The following is a 20687-nucleotide window of genomic DNA, read 5'->3' on the forward strand; positions in this document are numbered from 1 at the left end:
TGGAATTCAATCTCTCATCTCTACAATCTAACACTTTCCATACAACACACAGATTGATTATCAGACAGACAGTATTTGGGCAAATAAACAAGAGGCTCTGACATAATGACCGGAGGTAACAAAGCCTTATAATCCTTTTTTCTAAGATCTTCTAGGAAGAGCATAACAAATCCCACAACCAGGGTTTGGTTGAATAACACGACTGTGTTGGATAATGTGGGTTTCAGGTACTGGGACCTTTTTGAAAAAAAAACAGCATTAGCAAGTGATTTTAATAGCATGGCTTTGATTAAACAAAGTGCCTTCCATTACACAGTGACCTTCATTATTCTTTCATACCAGCAAGAAAAAATAATCAGATAGTAATGAAGAATGAAAAAAAAAATGAAAACAAAATGTGACATCCCCCTAAGTAAGGGTGAATGAAGAGCGAGCCAGAGATTGTGAGAGATTAAAAGCTGGTAAATCCGAAATAAACACAGAGATAAGGGATGGAGAGAGAGATGAGGCAAAGGAGGTCAGGCACTATAAGCATGCCATGCGACTGTCCCACCACATTGACCGGGGTAATGGTTTGGCTCCAGGAGGGTCAGTGGAACTGGGGCCTCACACGCGCTCTGACTGCTGACATAGATTTGCACTTTAGCATACAGTGCAGTAAATCATCATGCAGTAGTAGTCACAGATTAAACATACGTTTAATCAGCATAACATGAAAACAACATGCCAGCAGACAGAGGAAAAGTCCCATTTCATATCAGTACTGGTAGAGTGGAATTCTGCTAATAAAAGAAGACTCTGATGCTTTTGCTGTGATTTGCCATGAAAATGCTATTAAAAGTCATCACATACATGTCCATCCATCCATTTTTTAACAGTGTATCCTCCACATGAGGGCCGTGGGGGGGATGGAGCCAATTCTAGCTGACATAGGGTGAAAGGTGGGATACACACTGGCAGGGCAGGTTGTTGTATGGCATTAATACTTAAAAAGTATGATATTTAAACTTATTTTAAATAGAATCATTTCACTGGGAACCAGAAAAAACACAATCCCCTGACAAAGTGAAATCAAGCATTTCTGATTTATTTTCATCTTTACCAAACAAACATAGAAATATCTGTATCTCTTCAATAAACAGAATCATTCACAAAAAAAGCAAAAACATTTTCTAGACACAAGTATATAAATACATTAATTTGATCACCTTAATCATCAGTAAAAAATTAACCAAAAAAGATGCCTGAAGCCACAGCAACATATGGACTTGTTCTATCAGGTCTACAGTTATAACCAGCACAAGCTGAGGCTTTTTCACCTACCAACAACAGACTCCTGTTAACATCTGCTAAATTGAATTCCTGCAATTTGTCTCCTTTAAAAAAAAGCTATTACAATATACTGTTTACACTGATTGGTAGGCTACTCCAGGACAAAGTACTAACAGTTAAAGCAAGAGATCGTTCATTTAATTTCATGTACACAAGTACTATTATCAAAGTCATGCAAGAGGAATTTATTTCTGACATCAAATTTGCAATTAGATTAAAACTATATAAAAAAAAGGATGCCAATGCTATACATCAACATATTAAGGCAATGGAATTAAATTCCTTTTACAAATGTGTAAGTGAGTTTTGTTCAAATCCAAGTTTGATGTGGAATTAAAGCTGTTCCATATCACGCATCTACTGTAAGTTTTTGTTGTCAATTACATTACATTGAGAAATGTCCCCCCTTTTCGTAGATCAAGCCACAAGAAGTTGCCAATTTCACATTCGACAAAAAGGTAGTAAAAAACACAATTCATTGACATCAAAAGGAACTCAATGCAGCCTTTTGCACAGTGCAGACACAGAACTAGAAAAAGCCCTTACTATCTGTACATATGGCATGGCTTTTTCAAGCACAAAACCAGGAGGGAAATGTCCTTTAAAAAACACACAATGTAATCAGATGAAGACAGACAAGCTCAGAATGATAAAAGTAAAAGGGACAATAGTCAATAGTGCCACTGCTTTATGGGATAATCCTATTAGTCCTTCAATTTACAGTACACTGCCTCCTGGTGGTTGATATCAGATACAGTGCCTTTTACTTGAAATGTCAATCCATTATCAGTTAACATCCAATTTTCAGCATCGACTGACATCGACATCGGTCTGAATGAGTTTTCTTAAAAAACAGAATATGGCTACATAGAAAGTCAATGTATTGATATCCCTCTCCAATAAGAGGTGCATTTAACCATATTTTGGCAAAACCATGGACAAATTACACTGTACAACCTCCCACCAGTGTAAACGACTGAATTTAACATGTCCACAGTTGCCATTCTTCATAAAGAGGCTTTGAAAAACTATGCAGCCCACAGTCACTGAGCTACACTCAACGGATGGATTTACACTAAAGTTTATCACAAGCTGAAGCTTGGATTTGTTTTTCAAGTCTTATTAAATCTGTAAATAGTAAATATGTTAGGGATCACTGTGAAAATGACTCCTCTTCATACTGGCCGTGCAGCAATCCAACACGTCAGCTTCAGCAGTCCAAAAATAGCCCGATCACTATTTATTACCTGTATTTTGTCTTGGCAACAACAAGGAACTATTGCTGTGCCACAGCTCCGCAGGAAAGTCCCTTAGCTTTGCTAAGGGTAACTTATCTGAAGCCTTATCGTTCATGTACTGTTCATGGCCAGAATGAAGAGAAGGGATGATTATAGTGACCCCCTAACTATCAATTTATATACAGCATGTGAGTGTTGTATAAAAATTAACCCTTAGAAAATTCCAAACCAAACATTTAAGACTGATTTGAGACAAGCACTGACATACGCCTTGTGTTCACACATTTCAGTAATTGATAGACGGGCAGCAGCATGACAAACTTAACAAAGTGCAACATTACATTACAGTATTGGTGCATTCAAACTAATTGCAAAGCTGAATTCTGTGCATTGACTTTACATGAAAATACCAAGCGCAATAGTCACGTAATCTGAGTGATGCTAATCACACCACTGGTGTTTCACTTCATCAAGCTGAAATTGTGAAAGCCAATCAGTGCTGAGATTGGGATGAAAGTGGTGGAAAATAATCCTGCAACCAAACACCAAAAATTTGCTTCGCATTTGGTGTGAACGCACATTAAGAATGTATGGTTCTAATTCTTCCTACAAACAATATTAATTAAGACACTCATTAATGTTTTTGGGGGTTAATAATTATGAATTATAAAAAAAAATCATAAACATATACCTCCACTGCAAGTCCACCTTTCGTCCACACTCCACTCTGACTGCAGTGTAGCAAGTAGTGCAAATTACTCAAGTCCACAGGACCAATTTTCATCACTATATTGAGCCAAGCAGGTGATGTTATCCACTGCTTGATTGTTTTTTGTAACTGATAAATTGTTAATGTAGCTGAGAAAGAAACTCTGTACCAAGTAATTATTGCATGTGACATATTTAACAATTGTTTGCATATGCTTAGTTTGGACCTGTGGTGTGACTTCATGTTTCTTTCCTGATCTTTTTCTTCTGGGAAGGTTTTGGAGGCTCCACACTCTTCCCAGACACCTCTGCATGGAGACCAACAAAATACAAATTGACATCAAAGTTAGTAGTTATGATACAGTATTATATATATATATAAAAAAAATTCTACTTAACACAACTTCCTCGTGTCTCATTCTGTGACTAAAACCAGATTGAAAAACCTACGTTGAGAGGAGGATGTGCTGGGATTCTGCTTTTTGGAAGCCTTCACAGGAGGCTCTTGAGGTTTGGCCACTGTGAATACTGGTGCTGTGCTCACCACCTACAGCATAAAAATGACATAGCCAAACAGGGGTAAGTGTCCACAGCACAGCACAGCATTTTTCTCACAACTTGAGGTTCTGTTTTCTTGCCTGAGCCTCAGATGCAGCTTCCTCTTCTGTTTTCTTCTTCTTTCTCCTCTTCTTCTTGGATTTGGCTGCACCTCCGGAGGGATCCTCTGCATCCTTCTCATTCTCTGATACCTGCTATTACAAAAACAGAATTTCAAATTGTTTCAGCTGAAAACTAAGCTCCACTAAGCGGAAGGGCTATGGCAGATTAATCAAGCAAAAAAGAGGGGACGCTTTGGGGATTAACACTGAGAATATAAAATTACTTTACATGTAATCAAGCTTTGACAGTACTGATTCAGGAAAGTTGATAAGGATTATACAGGTATAAAGTGACATGGAGGTGACAAAGATAAAGCAAGACCTTGTTGTGGACAGGCTGCTCCTTCGGGAGAGGGGCAGGTTTCACCAACAGAAAAGGCTCTTCATAGTTTCCCCAGTGCTCTGCTGGGGCATTCCAGTCAGAGGTTGGGTCCGCTGCTGCTGATCCATCTGAAGCATTTCACAATTATATTTTTGTTGTAATTCTATTATTGAAATAATATTATTGATAAGACGTCAGTAAGAGCACTCACTAAAGGGAGACCATTCATCATCAACATCTAGGTTGCCTGCCCACTGCAGCTCAATTGAAGATGATATTGGGTCTGAGAGAGAAAGAAGGAAGAAAAGTAGAAGTATAAAACCACCTGCAAATGTAGTATAAAATACTAATGAGGTTTTACAGATTAATTACAATAATAATAATAACCTGAGGTGTTAAGTCTCTGCATGGAGAAGGACACACGCTCAGTGTTTACCCGACCATCGATTTCACTCCATGCTGTGGAAACAGAAACATAGAACAAATGAAATGAATGAAACATCACATCGACGTGGAAAAAATACACTCAATACAATTCAAAATCCCTCTCAGTTTGACTGTTTTACCTGTCAATAAATGACATGTCATAAAGTTGAAAATCTGTACAGCATATGAGGATATCCCTGTTAAACAAGTGGGTGAAACTTGAGACTTTAAATGGTTTCACCGCCTGCTAACACAGTAATACCACTTTAGTCCAGCAGGTGGCTCAATGGAACAGGGTTTTTAAATTAGTCACTCAGGAAGAATCCCATTTCCTAATTCCTAATCCTAATTTTCTCTTTTCTTGTTTATTGTTGTTAGTTAATAATTTAAGGTGCTAAAAAAACTTAACTGATAAATTGAAGTTAAGTCAGAAGAATAAAATACTGTGTTGCCAAATCTGCAGCTGTTACTATGTTGTAAAGGTTTACCCATGTGGTACCTTGTGTCTCCTGAGACCAGCACTGAGTCTCAGCTGGGCCCCTGAACTGTGGAGCTGTGGCCATGTTCCTCCACTTGGCTCTGTCCATAGATGCCATCTGACCCGGATGTTTAACAGAAATGTCGGTCCATCCTACACCATTTACTGAATGCTCCTCTCTCCATTTGGATGATGCTGAGGAAAGAGAAATGACTGCACTTCAGTCAACCAGCAACTGATGACTATTACTTCTTTAAAAATAACTTCAAGACTTTTGACCTATCTTCAATAACGAAAATAAAGAAGGAAGTGAGGAAAAAGTAGAATACCTTTAGCAGCCCCACTGGCTCCATCCACCTTTCCTGTAGTTTTTGATGGTAGTGACTCTGAAATAAAGTGTGGAAAATAATTATGCTTGAGAAAAATGTTAAATTGAGAGAGCTCTGATCTGTTCTGAGCACACACAATGAATAAGCTCAAACAAGCTATGTCCATGTTAGAAATGTATAGTTTGTCTAAAAGAGGTCAATTAATAGGGTGTTTCAGGACCGTTTATGACAGGCCCAAGCCTTTTTTGCCTCTTGAGTCTTGGATATTACGCTCACTCTCTATTTGTAACATCTAAACATATTCAGTTGTTTTCTAGACAAATACCCTGGCTTCCTCTGTTCTTCTTGGTGTTGACAGGTGCTGTGGCTGCTGCAGCTGCCATCACGTGGTCTTTGGGGGCCTCCACACCTCCTGAGCTACCAGAGTCCTCAGGGCCCTTGTCCTTCCTGCGCTGCTGCTTCTTCTCTCGGTTACTAACTTTAGTCTCCCATGCACCTGGTGGACACAAAAACAACAAATGGTTAGGTGTCTTTGCTTGTGCAAGGTAACAAGAAATCCTGTACATTTTGGTTGTGTCGTGAAATGCATTTTGGTTGATTATTTAATACGGAGTTGGTTACTACAGAAAAACACTCAACAAAATCAGAGAGGTGAAGGAAGGAACTACTGAAAACATGTAATAACTAAGAAGTCAGTTTAAAAATGAGAAGTTGTGAAATTTTCCCCTACAACAATTGAATCTTACCATCATCAGGTTCCTTTGCGTCACTTGTGGACACTAGCTTGACTGGTTTCACATCTGCCTTGGTTTTTTTCTTGTTCTTTTTCACCTGCACAGGAGCCTGTACCTCATGGACCTATGGAACACAAACAAAGAAGAAATTAACTGGTGGTACACATACAAAAAAAACAACTTAATGGCAATCATGCCATACTAGCAAGAATGTTTCAATCATTTTAAGCAATATTTCATCAATAGTAGAACTGCTTTGCTATACATTTTTATGTTACTGCAGGAGACAGAAAAGAGGTAAAAACATGTCCACTCTTTCCACTAACAAACCTTTAATTTTGTCAATTGCACCTTCTCAGTTTTGATGTGTGGAGACACCTTGGGAACCATCCCAGTCACTTTGGCTTCCTCTTGAACTATAGTCAATGGCTGTCCATTAGACTGACTCTTCTGGGGGAGAAAGATAAGAAGTCAGATACGGTTGTGATAATACAGTAATAATGCTAGCTGTTCACAAGAAGATGAACGCTTACACTATCTCTGTTTGCAGGAAGACTCAACTGTGAAACAAGTCCTTTGCTCCTGACTAAACGCAGGGAAAAAAATAATGTACTAGAATATACTGCACTAAATACCTACTACAGTGCTATCATAAAAGCCTACTAAACGATGCAAAACAGTACTATGTTGAGTAAAAAGCTTACTGTAGTAAACAATAATATGCTGAAGGAGTCGTGTTTATTCTAAACAATATTATATTTCATACAATGTAATTTCAATATAATATTTATGCTATATAATACTACACGGAAGGCCTACTGTAGAATACTATACTACACTATACAATAGTGGATAAGACGTGAGCTAGTTAGCATCCTTGTCAAAATCAAGACATTTGTTTCTATATTTATTTTTGTTTGTATATAGGTAATTTCATTGTTCACAATTAGGCTAATATGTAAACGTTCTTCCCTCAATGAGAGTTATTATTATCAGATAGACAAGTTAACCAGCTACCTAACGTTCAACCTGGGGGTTCTTTGTGCTAACATGTCAGTGGGATTAATGTATGAACTAGTCTAACAATGTGAGACAGAAGTGGAACAGAAGCACTTGTTTTCATTTGGACCAACCGTAATTCGACAGCTCGTCACCGCTGCATGTGGAGCCTTTTCAGCCGTTTTCTTTCTGTTTCTCTTCTTCTGTTCTTCTGGTTTCGCAGTTTTCGCTAAACTGGCCTTGACGGGCTCACCGCTGCCCTGGGTCATCGGGCATCCTCGCTTTTTCCCCACGTTAACGCCGCCACAGACGGCGGCCCAGGACAGAGCTAGCAGCAGCAGTAGACCCGCCGCGGCCGAGGACAGGATAAGCCACGTCGGGTAAAGCTCGGGCTTCAAACCCAAATCAACCCCAAACTGAGCCTGAACATAATCCTGTCCCGATGTCAGGAGTTCCTTCAGACGACCGGAGAGCATTTCGGCTTTTTCTAGCGCGACACCTTGCCAGTCCCCAGCCATCTTTCCTAATTGCTTAAACACCAGCTAACTGTTAGCTATCATTTCCTGCAGCCGTATGCTAACGGAGGAGTGGCTAATCTAATGTGGTTGTTGAAGAATTATCAGTACAACTAAAATTATCTGTACATTAAAATAATAATAAAAATGACTTAATATGGCTGTTCTTTCATAGACATGTTTGGCAACATTGACACAAGTTATGTACAAAAAACAACACCTTTAAAACAAACAAATCAAAGACGTTTTTTTTTGCAAAACATTGTTATTGTACATTAAAAATGACAAAAACTGTTAAAACCTTTCACCACAGAAACCAGAACACAGACCTGCAGACCTGATAAAATATAATCTACATAGGTACCCTCTTCCAACATAACGTGGTAGGAAATATCGTCAATTCTACTCATATTTGAATAAATCTGGGCTTGTATTATATATGCTTGTTCTGTACTGTCAGCTAGGGCTGCAGCAATTCACTTATTTACTATATACTAAATTATACTAAATAAATGTTCAACTATTCTAATAATAAGTTTTATAAAATAAAAACTTCTCTAATATCACTTTAAAGGATTGGCTCTGGATTATTTGCTCCTCTATGTCGTTAAACGGAATATTTTTGGTTAGTGAGAGAGAAAATAAATAAATTCCGGATGTTACCATTTTAAGTTTTGAAGACACCAATCACTTTCTGCATTTTAGGGACCAAATGACCAACAGAATAATCAACAGATTAATGGACAGTGAAAAGAACAGTTAGTTGCAGCTGTTGTGTGCCAGCTAGTGCATAAAACAAATAAATAAATATGTCAGAGGTATCAGGTGTGTAACAGAGGGCAGTCCCAGCTTCAGAAGTCTGCATCCAGTGTGAATTCACAGTCTGCCATGCTTGATGACATAACTCCAAACCTCTGGTACTCAGCTACTCGTTTCTCAAAGAAGTTGGTTTTCCCTTCTAGCGAAATGGACTCCATGAAGTCGAATGGATTCTCCACTTGGTAAACCTTGAAAGAGACAAGGAAATCACAGTTACTTGACACTATTACAAATAATTAATCAAAACAACTTGATTTTGTTAAAAGTAGTTTAAGTCATTACCAAAGGAATATGTTCATTTATGATTGGGGTGAGATACTTAGTCAAAGAATGTGACATCATAGCGCATCATAAAAAAATAAAGAGAAGTTACTTCTTGGTTTTGATTTCATGAAAACAGAAACATAATTACCTTAGCGAGTCCCAAGTCAGCAAGAAGACGGTCAGCCACAAATTCAATGTATTGTTTCATCAGATTATTGTTGATTCCAATGAGATCCACTGGTATGGCCTCGGTCAAAAACTCCTGCCAAACAGGATATAATTATTTGTTTAACTATACTGTACACTATCCGATGAAGGTTGTGTACTTTTATCATCATAAATCATCAATTGAATTAACTTCTACACAAAGGGTAGAAAGAGAGGCATAGATACACGGTACAGTATAATACAATTCCCAGTGTGGTTGTATATACCCTCCAACTACGGTTAGCTGACCTGCTCAATGCTAACAGCTTTGGTGATGATGTCCTTCACTCTGTCGTTAGATGGCTTTTTCACAAGGTAGCTGTACAGCAGGCAAGCAAAGTTACAGTGCAGACCCTGAAAGACACATCAACACGCACGTCAGGAAGAAACAAAGAAGATCATCTGTTTACATTTCCAAACTGTGACCACATTTTCAATACAACAAAGGGAAAGTTGTGTCAAAAATTAGAAAATAAGATGTGTTCATTCTGAATTAATAAGGCTTCCATGTATAGCGTGCTGCAAAATGTCATTTGTAATGCCATTGTGAAAGTATACAAACAATTGTGTAGCCTGACACACATATATTATTACATTATTTATTTATTTTTTAACCTGGCCACACAGATAGACAAGATGAGACTAATTATCTTTTTATCCTCTCACCTCATCCCTGCTAATCAACTCATTGGAATAGGTGAGCCCAGGCATGAGGCCTCTCTTCTTGAGCCAATAAATGGCAGCGAATGAACCAGAGAAGAAGATTCCCTCAACAGCAGCAAACGCCACAATTCGCTCAGCTGAGGACAACAAGTGCAAATTAGTCAAAAAGACAATTAAACCCCCATAATAGCATGCACATTATATTATATGCCTAATACAATGATTTTAATGTCATGCCTTACTTACCAAATGTGGATTTGCTGTCATTGATCCACTGTAAGGCCCAGTCTGCTTTTCGTTTCACACAAGGCATGGTCTGAATGGCGTTAAACAAATAGTCCCTAAGACATATAAAATTGATTAGAAACAGTTGGCATTTTTAATTAAAAACCTACTTGATTACTGTTGCCAATTACAGCTTTTTAAAATACAATTTATGTAACTTGATTTATTTTTTTTATATATACAGTATATAAAATACTGCAGAACCTCTGCAGGTAGAGGTTAAAATTAACACAAAAGATTCTTGTTGTAGAGCAGATATATAATTCATGTGTTTGTAATTGGCAATGCAAGTAGCTTCTAACTGTAAATGAATGTCTGTTAGTACATCAAAGATGCTGCAGCTGGGAATGCAACGGAAAATCACCACAGTGCTGTAAACATATCCTGTGATAAACAGGTGCACGTCTTACAGTTTATCTGTTTTTTATTAACCAAGGCTAAGAAGCATCATGTTTACGATGTACCGGACTGTCAATAATATTCATACAAGCTTCATAAAAAGTGGGACTGTTTACCAAATCAGAACTTATGTTGCTGCATTCTTAATTAAAATGTAGTGACTCAGAAACACTGCACCACCTCATATGAAACGATTAAACCTATACACAACTGACCTCTCTTTCAGGTCTCTAATGTAAGTGTTGATGAGCATGCTGTACATCTCTGAATGAACAGTCTCTATTAGGATCTGGAAACTGTAGAAAGAGCGGGCTTCTGGGACCTGCACCTCCTGGCTGAACCTCTGCACCTGTTGAATACAACACAAATATTATATCATATACACAAATATCATTATGTCATATCATTACATTGCACATTTTTAAATAAATCTGACTTTATTTGTTGATGGCATATGAAACTAACAATCATGTTCACATGATGCTTAAGAATCTCCTCCTCTGCTCTCTTAAGATACAGCATCCAGAACATTTGTTACCAGGTTCTCATTGACGATACCATCACTTGCAGCAAAGAAGGCGAGAATATGCGAGATAAAGTGTTTTTCTTCGGGTTTCAAACCATCCCAATGTGCCAGGTCTTTGGATAGATCAACCTGAAAGACACAACATGAGGAGATAAGTGGTTTGTCTCCAAGACTAACCTGGTTTTTTCCAATAATGACAGGATTTGATGGACCATTAACTGGGATACATCAAACAATTTTATTTTATTAATAGTTTTCATTCTCTCCTTGAAGACATTAGTGAAAAGTCAAATTAGCAATACCTACCTCCTCTACTGTCCAGAAGGAGGCTTGTGCCTGCTTGTACATCTTCCAGATGTCATGGTACTGGATGGGGAAGATGACAAACCGCCTGGGGTTTTCTTGGAGCAAAGGTTCATCCTCTGTCTCTAAACCTCTTTGGCAGTCTGGATTTTCATCTTTGAAGACATTCTATAAAAGTCAGAGCCCAGTAATCACATAAACATGTTTTAAATCCACATACAGGTTTTGTTCTTCTTCTTCTTGACAGGAAGTAATTACATATATAAACTGTATATATTAATATTAGTCTAGGTCAAATAAGATATGATATATCCTGAATATACTGCAGCACAAGTAGCATTCAAATGAATATATCAACATACCTATATGCTTAGCATTTCAAGATATCCATATACGAGGTTTTCAATGTCATAGGTGCATTTTTCCGTTTGTTTATTTCTGATTTATGACTTTAAAGGTTGAACCTTTTTTCGTACTGCACCTTTAAAAAACAAATTGACCACTGGGCTTGCGCGTTATTGTCACGTAACAACCACAACAAAGGACATTTATCACTTTATAACCAACATAGGTTTCATTTTTAATGTCTTCACGTCGTAAAAAAAACCAATCACGGCTCTTCGCGTCAACAGTTTTTAACACTTTAATTCATTTTTAGCGCACCTATGTATGTAATGTAATACCGCACACCGTCGTAGTTAGCTGACATGAGCAAAAACTAATTTGACTTTCACGTCAACCATGAACCTAAAAAAATAAATAAATTTAAAAAAGCAGTAGACTTCGATAACTTTAATTATCCACAGCATTCCCGGTGTTAGCCCTTGAAAACGAGACAAGCTAACATTTTTGTTCGTATATTTAATTTGACGTTGTACCATTTGAATCGGATTAAGTGTCCATTTATATTGAAGCAGTTTTACCGTTTGTTTAAGGTCATCAGTCTGACGACTAATATTCATCACATCCACTTGCTGAGGTCTTTTCACCGTCGGTGTCATTCGTAGAGCTGTTTCTTTCCTCTCGGCTCATGTGTACATGAAGCTTTGTTACTGATCGGACCATTTAAACCGTCGCACACAGAGCAGCGCCTCTAGTGCTTCCTTGTAACATTGTATACAAATAAATCCCTCTTTCTTCCCCCCCTTTCTCTTCTTTTATTTCCAGTAACTATTACTGTATGTGTTCCTCATTATGAATGGTATGGAAAATAAATAATAATAAAAAAGGTTTGTCACAAAAAATTCGGAAAAATAATAGAATAAAAACAACTGGGAATTAGTTGAAATGAAGGAGAAACATTAACAAATACTAATAAATGTTTTTATTAGACATGAATCTACTGACACATCGGCATTGTGGAGGAATTTTGCTTATGTTTTGATCTTGGCATAGTTTCAGGGCCACATATCGACGTTACACTGCAATGTTATGCACCCCCAAGCGGAACACGTCGTTTGTACAGGCCCATCCATTGTTCACGCACTTCAGCATAAACACTTGATGGAAGGCCATTGGTGGATCATCATCTGCCTGTTTGTGAGCACATGATGGGGAAAAAAAGAAGAAGCAGAAATGAATTTTAAACTATTCAAAATAATTTTACATTATATGCCATATTAACAATAAAACACCAACACTGAGAGGAATTGGTATTATTTATTAAAATCCAATTTATAAGAAATAATGCTCTACTCTGTCGTTACACATGTATTGTCATCGTAATACATTCAACAACACTTATTTCCACAGTAGTTCTATTGCACTAAACTGTAATTACATTTTGTATCATATTGTGTAAACTTTTGGATGATATTCAGACACTGATTACTTATGGTTGTCTTTTGTACTAGTAGTTTAAAAGTTGAGAAGATTTGTTCAAATTATTGTGGCAGTCTAACTAATAACTGTCACTAACAAGGTAATAACACTGGAAAATAAAAACAGCAAAAATAAAAATGTAAATGCAGAATACGAAACACGATTTAATGCCAGGTGTATTGATTCAGAGATAAGATGTAGTTTGATTAGTCCACCACAGAGGAACTGGATTAGGAAAAAAAACAAAACGAATCCAAACGTCCATACTTAGCTCTTGCCAACTCAAATCTTCACCACTATTCTGTCTCGAAAACAGGGTTGGGGGAAACTGTAAGACTTTGTGCAGAATAAACAATATAAAGCCTACATTAGCAGAACCACAAAGTGGTTTGGTCTGTTATGTTGTTGTCAACTAGAAAGCAGTGAATCTGCTCCGAGTATCACTGTGGCAGAAACACATGCTGTATCGTCGTTGGTTCTGCTATTGTGTTCTCTGGACCTTAATGCAAGAAGCATTAGATTATTAGATATTTTAAATTGCAATGCCAGATAAACAAATGATTAATAAACCCTCCCCCTCAGCTGATTAATTTAACACATTTGTACACAAATAAAGCTTACCTTTAACTGTCCAAACACCATAATTAGGACACAACTATCTATTGTAGGTTGACAGTCTTGTTTGGTGATAATGTGCTTAATAAACTGAAAAGGCAGGCTCTGTGGATTGGAGAAAGAATAAAAATAGGAATCTTGATTAGTTCAAGAAAGTGAAAAAAAAAATTTGTGTTCGTGTTAAAACTACAAAAAAAATACTTACTGCTAGTTTGCCTCCAATTGCTTCTTTCCCTCTATAAGTTGTTCCTTCCCAAGTCAAAAAAGCATCAGGAGACTAATAAAAAACACAGGGAGATGCACACATTTGAACTAAAATCCTGAATTATGAGAAACACCAGAAACTTTAGTGAAGGTTTAGCTGGATGGAATATGGTGGTGATGTTGTAGTACACTTCAAATCTAACAAAAACAGACAATAATTCTATGGACAGCAAGCAAACGTACATAAAGTTCACCGAGGCCCTTCCGGTCAGTGTTGTCAAACTGGCTGTAATAGACCTTGACAAATTCCTCTCCAAGGGTCTGCCACATTTCTTTCTCACAAGCCATGGGAGAAGCTTAGACCTGAAAGAACAAAGTCATGTCTTGTTATTGGCTCGCAGGTAGAAAGGCAAGCAACTTATACAGAGTCACACACACAGCACAAGTATTATTACCAATGATAGGGGAAAAGCTCAGACAGACTGAAGTCTTAGTTCACACTGATTGAATTTATTTTTGTGGATTTGGAATCCACAAAAATAAATTCAATCAGTGAGAACTAAGACTTCAGTCTGTCTGAATTTCAATTTCTGATACACCGTCAACTTGGATGGATTTTGATGAAACTTTCTAGGGATGTTGGTAAGAAATGATTTTATTTGGTGTGACACAGATCTTGATTTGTTATATTAACACTGTGGGGAAAGTGAGCAGTCCTGGTGAACGGGACTGCTTTCTCTAACAAAACCTACAAACAAAAAATATTGCTGGTTAAAGCTACAGCTGCTATGTGCCTGTGTGTGAAAGGCTTCAAGAGCTCAAAATGTTATAAACATTAATGGGACAGCACTTTATGCTCCATACTGAGTTATTATTGCTGTCCTGGGGAAAACAAGGTATATTCTCAATCAGAAAGTACTATATACATGATATTGTTCATTACTTCAATCCTATCATATTTGACATACTGTATAGGGGTGTGGGGAAACGTGTACAAAAGCAATATTCAACCAACATATATATAATGCAGAAAAGGGCCATCAGATTAATAAATCATGTTATAGAGACAAACACAAATCAACGCTTCATAAAAATACAAGCTATAAAATCTGATTCTGATCTGATTCAGTTAAAAACAGCGCAAATAATATTCAAAGCAAGAAATAACTGACTTAAAATAAAAGACATTGTTTTCAGAGAGACAAGGGGGATATAATTTAAGAGTGAATCTAAATGCAAGGGCAACTTTAAAAGGTATGTGTTTCAATTTCGCGGGTTAAATTATGGAACAGTCTAACAGATGAATTAAAGCAGATGTAAAAACATTAATCAGTTATTGATCAGTTCAAAGACTATAAACAATCCAACATTTAAATAAATATCAGGATGAGGAACAGCAGGTTAATCCAGGACAGTGACAGAAATGGTAGCGTTTAAAGCCAGACATATTCTTGTGTTGTACTGAGAACAATGTATAAATTACTGTGTAAATATTTGGTGACGAGACAGTAACAGAAATGGGGTACATACAATCTTATACTTCTTATATTTCAAACATGTGACAGGATGTAAATGTGTTGTCATTATTGAAATAGCCTATGTATCTTGACGACACAAAAACGTAGCCTAGTATTTCCTTTCTATTGACTTGGAGACTGGATAAAGATTTATGTCAAGACTATAATTCTTTTTTTAATACAAATGGCTGCTTATTAAATGTGTAGTAAATTAATACATTATCCGATTACCCTGTAATAATGTGAATGTGTTGTCTTGTAACGTCAACATCGTGACGCCACAGTGTAGGCTGCCGATTGGTTTGTCACGTACGCGCTATGAACTGTGGGTAATTGTCTCAGTGTAAGAGAAATACAGACCGAAAATTAGTCATCAAATCCACAAAATGGACGCACATACGAGTCTACGAATCCATGTGTGAATATATCAGGATTGAGTCCATCGCTACACACCACCCAAGCAACGCGATATCAACACGGTTTACCGTACTTAACCCGATGTATGGCAACCTATTATGATGTAAACGGGAGATCCAGATCAGTCAAAAAGTGGCAACTAGACTAGTCTGGTCATGTGTAAACACACCACCGCCGCCACAACTTCACTAGCACACTAACTTTGTGCTCTCTTACTTATCCGTGAGCACGCAAAATGGCTTCACTTTGGGACCGCCTCATTTCATGTGCCTCAATATAACCGAGTTACCGTGTCAAGGAAATGTTTTATCTTTGAAAGCAATGTACTACAAAAAGAGAACTTAATTTCGTTAACTTACTTTTACAATCTGTGGGACAACCAGCGTGGAGGATATGGTAGTCGATCCCGTTAGAGGAAGAACACCCAGTTCCCGCTTCCTCCAAATTAAGACGTATACATGACGCCACCTGCAAACTGACCAATGAGGCCACACGGTGCGTTGACTATTATGGTGCCCTCAGTTTAGCCTAGCAGGAGCTAGCCCCCAAAGCCGGAACCCAAACAACGTCAGCGTCTTCCATGAACACCAGGGACTTCTATTTAGTCTGCAGGGATTGCAAAATAGCCTATACATTACATGATTAAAATAAAAACATAAATCAAACACAAGGTTAAAATGAAACATTTATTTCAAAGTTTTGGCAAAATTATGAATCAAATGATTTATCACTGCTCTGCCCAATATTATTTGTTGAAAGTGAAAGGGCTATATCACATCTCTAAAGGTGTGGTTTTCTTTGAAGGATGAGATCCAGCTTTCCTCCAGTTTTTGGTATAAAACTCACTCCATCTCAACTGGCCCAAACTTTGAGAAATCAGATGGTCTGGCTTGTAAATCTAACATACAGCATCAATAGTGTGCTTTTTCTTTTTTGAGGAAAGGTGCCATTTAAAAATGTAGCTTTGTATCAGCAGGACAGCTGTCATCAAAGGTTAGTAGTATCAGGTTAGCAATAGGGTGAATATCTTAAAGTGGAAGACAAATACAGGTGAAAGTAAATATTGCTTGGGGGAAAGCGATAAGATGCTAAAAAATAGGGCTTGATTCATTAGAGCATGTCAATTTTTTACAAATACTGGTAATAGGAATGTAATTTATAAAAAGGCTGGGTTCATCCTTCATGTATTATATCTTAAGATCTTAACAGCATTTCCTATTGTACCTTCTTTACAGTGGGATGACTCTGTCCTCTTGTCACACTTAACAACACACATTGTTCTCTTCACAATTAGTGAAATAAGGACCGACAGGGTATAAGACCCATTGAGGCACATTTCAAACTACTTTTGCTCAGTTCAGTGCTTGTTGCTGCCAGGGAAACAACACTCAAAAGTGCAGTGTCTTCACACTCTCTCGCTTCCAGTGACTTGTTCAGATAGGCTACTATTGCTTTGTTGAGGCCACTGCATCAACAGATCCTCTCGCAATGGATGGCAGTAAAAGTTGTCTCTATACTTTCACCCACACAGGCCTCTGTGGTTAGAACCAAGTTTTGTGTCCAGTGTTGAGGTGTGTCATTGCTCTGGCTGTGATATGAAATAATCATCTGTCCGGAACACACTGGGGATATCTTGACGCTGATGTGGTGTTGATCTTCTCGGGCTGGCTGGTTTCTGTCAATAAACACACACAATTTTAGCCCCCTTGACCCTGGAGTAGTTCGATTAGAAACTACTGCAACTAGAATAATTATAAATGTGTTAATAACTCATTAGGCACAGTGGTAGGAAAGACAGTTACACACTTTATGTCACCTCTTACACAAGCAGAAGTATATTCATTGATACTATTAAAGCAAACTGTCAGTGTGACACTACAAATTCAAAAGTACATGAAAGAGCTCTTACATGTAAGAAGCCTGGGATGCGAAGGATCTTTTTGAAAGCACTCGGTAGTGTTCCGAGTTCTCCCTCTGCCTGCATGACTTGCTCCTCCATGGCATTGACATTAGCGCCCACCATCTTCACGAAGGACTGTAGGCACATCAGAATATCATGTCAAAAAGCCGATACAATCAAAATCCATCCATCTTCTACTGCTTTATCCTGCACGAGGGTTGCAGTGCGTGCTGGTGCCAATCTCAGCTAACATGACATGGTGAAAGGCACGGAACACCCTGGACATACAACCATCAAACTCACACCTACGGTGAATTGTGTTCAATTTGCCTAATCTCCAAATCTGCATGTCTTGGGAATGTGGGAAGAAACCGGAGAACCCAGAGAAAACCCACACACACATGGGGAGAACATGCAAACTCCATACAGAAAGGCCCTTGCTCCGACTGGTTTGTGAACTAGGGATGTCCCAATACAACTTTTTCCACGTCCAATACGATACCAATATTGCAGCCTTGAGCATTGGCCGGTACCGATATCAATCCGATACGATATCAACACAAATCATACATACTTTATTGTAGTGTGGAATGTTAGAATAGGCTTGATCAAGGGATATTACTTAAACAGAGAACAATAGTCAGCTACAGTAGGCATGAGAAAAACTGACCCATTTATTATCAACCAATAGTTTACATACATTTTAACCTACAAACATTTTAACATGTTAATTTTGTACAGTCTATGATTAATTTCACAGAGTGCTTATATCTGAGATTTTAGAGCCAGTCCGATATAATCCGATATTCGATATCAACATCGGATCGGGACATCCCTATCGTGAACCTTTGTCTTCTTGCTGCTTAAAACACACAGACTAAATTTTCAAATGCTAAGTAAAAAATGTACAGTAAACAGAAGAAAGAAACATGACATGATTTGATGACAAATATCACCATGTAGTTTGTATCTCAAAAGCTTATGTTATTATGTTTTGCTCACTGATTTCTCTGTGTGCTTGAAATATTTCAAAACCAAATCATGCTACATTTCATGTTACATTACCTTCACAACCCCTTCAGTATGACTTTGAAAAGTTCTAAACAAACTAGTTTGTACAGAAGATGGTGACACTCACCTCTAACTTATCAATTTTCCTGTATATTTGTCTCATTTCATCAGACTTCTGCTGGATTTGAGGTAGGTTTTCGTTCACTATCTGGGAGGTATCGTTACGGATCTAGGGAAAAACACCAAAGGATGCACGGGACAAATAAGTATGAGATAGGGTGCACTCATAATAACCTTTTTAATAACACATAAGCATATTGTTTCACAGCCCGACCTACAGTATCTTACCATATCCAGCATTCCAACAAATTCATCTACTCTCGTCAGCATTTCTTCCAGGCTCTTCTCCAGGCACATGATCTAAAAAGAGAAATCATTGAAAGAAAAGGTTTGAAACAATACACATCTGTAAACCATTTAGAAATAAACCAACACACACTACACAACAATTGCAATGAGCCATCCAGAGGACTTCAAATTCAATTCCCCACAACAATTTAAACTGGAATTGAAAAAAAGCACTTAAATTGTTTCAGCAAGGACCACAAGGCCAAAACACAGGGGGCTTTGTCTTCCTACAGAGCCAGCAAACACACTCAATACACTGTCCAGTGTCATGCATATCCAGTTAATCTCAGCTCATAAGTGACAGTGAGCTGGTCAGTCAACAATCTTAAGTAAAATTAAAAAAACAAACAAACAAAAAAAATTACACCTAACAATTAAAATGGAAGTGAGATAGGGGAGTTTGGGATTTTCATTCTATTTAAATAACCCTGCTTTGAAAAATATTGTGTAATATTACCACATGTGTTAGTATGTAGTCTGGTTGAAATCCAGATCAAAATTATGAAGCATATGCAATATTACTTATTTTCGAAAAAACATTCCTAGTTTCAATGGTAGCTCCTTTATTTTCAAATCTCATATACAACCCCTCTTGCTATAGCTTAAAATAACTCTGATAATGACACAATAACAGTAAGACATTGTTTGTGGTCCCCGAGTGCTTCTTATCCTGTGATAAAAATGTGATTATATAACTGGATATCCCAAATATCCCAAAACCCCTTCCCAGAAAGAGGACAGACAAACAAACTTCGCGCTAGAGGAGGATTTTTCACAAGCTGGCAACCCACAGCCTATTCTTCACATTTAGCTTACAGCTTATCACTAAACAATTAGCACATTAACAAGTTAACCATGTATTACAATGACATGACTTACAACTTGAACCCTTAATAATCTGTGTAGTGTCACAAAAGGCTAATGTTAACGTAGCTAGTCAGTGTGTACAGTGCCTCGGTAGTTGGAAAAGTCCGCAGTACATACCTCTTCTCCGGCTGTTGACCTGATGTAGGACGAGTAGCTGAGCGCCGTGTGTCGCAGGAGCTCGTCGTCCTGCTCCTCCGACTGTTGTTGGCTCGTCGTCCCGGGCTCTGCTGCCTCGTCAAGGCTCGGGCTTTGGGAGATAACTATGTTAGCTGCGTTCGCCCCGAAGCTGGGGCTCTGCGACACGGTGCCGCTGCTGAGGATTTCGCTCACCATGGACAAACTGCTCGCACTTTGGGAGACGATGCCGCTGTCTCTGCTGATCTCAGCACTGGACTCCTCCAGCGGAGACAGGAGGCCCACTCTATCAACCTGCTGATGCTCCATGTTTCCTCTCTGCTTGAGCTACTGCCGTGTTTTGCCCGATCAACTGACCCCACAGATCACGTGTAGGCTGTGCGGCCGACGGTGGCTCGTAAGGGTCAAAGCAGTGCAGCATACACAATCATTCAATCATATTCTATTTTAAACTCAATTTTAGTTCACCATATATACTACTACTAACACCAGCACCACCACGACCACCAACACAAATTATAATAATCATTTATTTATTTGAATATACAACCAACCATATTATTGTCTTATATACTACTTATATGTC

At 38.0% G+C, this 20687-nt stretch overlaps 4 protein-coding genes across 7 annotated transcripts; all 4 read right to left on the reverse strand.

Moving 5' to 3' along the window:
- Positions 1-1066: 1066 nt before the first annotated feature.
- On the reverse strand, positions 1067-7812 carry mtdha (metadherin a). Of its 4 annotated transcripts, none has more exons than XM_044052756.1 (12): positions 7360-7812; positions 6578-6676; positions 6239-6350; positions 5818-5988; positions 5493-5549; positions 5185-5358; positions 4647-4718; positions 4471-4542; positions 4260-4387; positions 3917-4027; positions 3729-3825; positions 1067-3586 (listed from the first exon to the last, which is right to left on the reverse strand). In XM_044052756.1, the coding sequence occupies exons 1-12, from the start codon at positions 7741-7743 to the stop codon at positions 3519-3521; spliced, it is 1545 nt and encodes a 514-aa protein (XP_043908691.1). In that variant the 5' UTR covers positions 7744-7812; the 3' UTR covers positions 1067-3518. The 4 variants fall into 4 exon arrangements, with proteins under 4 accessions (XP_043908691.1, XP_043908690.1, XP_043908688.1 ...); XM_044052755.1 differs by having other exon boundaries at positions 3917-4030; XM_044052753.1 differs by having other exon boundaries at positions 6557-6676; positions 7360-7811.
- Positions 7813-7975: 163 nt separating this feature from the next.
- Positions 7976-12298, reverse strand: rrm2b (ribonucleotide reductase M2 b). Its single transcript, XM_044052757.1, has 9 exons — positions 12130-12298; positions 11210-11374; positions 10916-11032; positions 10593-10726; positions 9940-10034; positions 9697-9830; positions 9280-9384; positions 8972-9085; positions 7976-8747 (listed from the first exon to the last, which is right to left on the reverse strand). The coding sequence occupies exons 1-9, from the start codon at positions 12205-12207 to the stop codon at positions 8592-8594; spliced, it is 1098 nt and encodes a 365-aa protein (XP_043908692.1). The 5' UTR covers positions 12208-12298; the 3' UTR covers positions 7976-8591.
- A 217-nt stretch (positions 12299-12515) lies between these two features.
- LOC122786052 (nuclear transport factor 2-like) lies at positions 12516-16226 on the reverse strand. Its single transcript, XM_044052065.1, has 5 exons — positions 16140-16226; positions 14090-14209; positions 13848-13919; positions 13649-13747; positions 12516-12739 (listed from the first exon to the last, which is right to left on the reverse strand). The coding sequence occupies exons 2-5, from the start codon at positions 14192-14194 to the stop codon at positions 12623-12625; spliced, it is 393 nt and encodes a 130-aa protein (XP_043908000.1). The 5' UTR covers positions 14195-14209; positions 16140-16226; the 3' UTR covers positions 12516-12622.
- Positions 16227-16452: 226 nt separating this feature from the next.
- bloc1s4 (biogenesis of lysosomal organelles complex-1, subunit 4, cappuccino) lies at positions 16453-20467 on the reverse strand. Its single transcript, XM_044052047.1, has 5 exons — positions 20084-20467; positions 19040-19111; positions 18819-18920; positions 17690-17815; positions 16453-17455 (listed from the first exon to the last, which is right to left on the reverse strand). The coding sequence occupies exons 1-5, from the start codon at positions 20408-20410 to the stop codon at positions 17357-17359; spliced, it is 726 nt and encodes a 241-aa protein (XP_043907982.1). The 5' UTR covers positions 20411-20467; the 3' UTR covers positions 16453-17356.
- Positions 20468-20687: the final 220 nt, after the last annotated feature.

The sequence above is a fragment of the Solea senegalensis genome, linkage group LG20 (assembly GCF_019176455.1).
Source record: "Solea senegalensis isolate Sse05_10M linkage group LG20, IFAPA_SoseM_1, whole genome shotgun sequence".
Lineage (NCBI taxonomy): Eukaryota > Metazoa > Chordata > Actinopteri > Pleuronectiformes > Soleidae > Solea > Solea senegalensis.

Coding starts and splice junctions, on each gene's coding strand:
- mtdha (XM_044052752.1), bottom strand. CDS start 7,743: ATGGCTGGGGACTGGCAAGGTGTCGCGCTAGAAAAAGCCGAAATGCTC. Junction 4,388..4,470: donor TGATGAATGGTCTCCCTTTA/GTGAGTGCTCTT, acceptor GAAATGCTTCAG/ATGGATCAGCAGCAGCGGAC. Junction 3,826..3,916: donor AAGCTGCATCTGAGGCTCAG/GCAAGAAAACAG, acceptor TTTATGCTGTAG/GTGGTGAGCACAGCACCAGT.
- rrm2b (XM_044052757.1), bottom strand. CDS start 12,207: ATGACACCGACGGTGAAAAGACCTCAGCAAGTGGATGTGATGAATATT. Junction 11,375..12,129: donor CTGATGACCTTAAACAAACG/GTAAAACTGCTT, acceptor TGACTTTTATAG/AATGTCTTCAAAGATGAAAA. Junction 10,727..10,915: donor GTATCGTCAATGAGAACCTG/GTAACAAATGTT, acceptor TGTATTCAACAG/GTGCAGAGGTTCAGCCAGGA.
- LOC122786052 (XM_044052065.1), bottom strand. CDS start 14,194: ATGGCTTGTGAGAAAGAAATGTGGCAGACCCTTGGAGAGGAATTTGTC. Junction 13,920..14,089: donor AGGGCCTCGGTGAACTTTAT/GTACGTTTGCTT, acceptor GTTTTTTATTAG/TCTCCTGATGCTTTTTTGAC. Junction 12,740..13,648: donor TGGTGTTTGGACAGTTAAAG/GTAAGCTTTATT, acceptor GCTCACAAACAG/GCAGATGATGATCCACCAAT.
- bloc1s4 (XM_044052047.1), bottom strand. CDS start 20,410: ATGGAGCATCAGCAGGTTGATAGAGTGGGCCTCCTGTCTCCGCTGGAG. Junction 18,921..19,039: donor TTGTTGGAATGCTGGATATG/GTAAGATACTGT, acceptor GTTTTTCCCTAG/ATCCGTAACGATACCTCCCA. Junction 17,816..18,818: donor GGAAAATTGATAAGTTAGAG/GTGAGTGTCACC, acceptor ATGTGCCTACAG/TCCTTCGTGAAGATGGTGGG.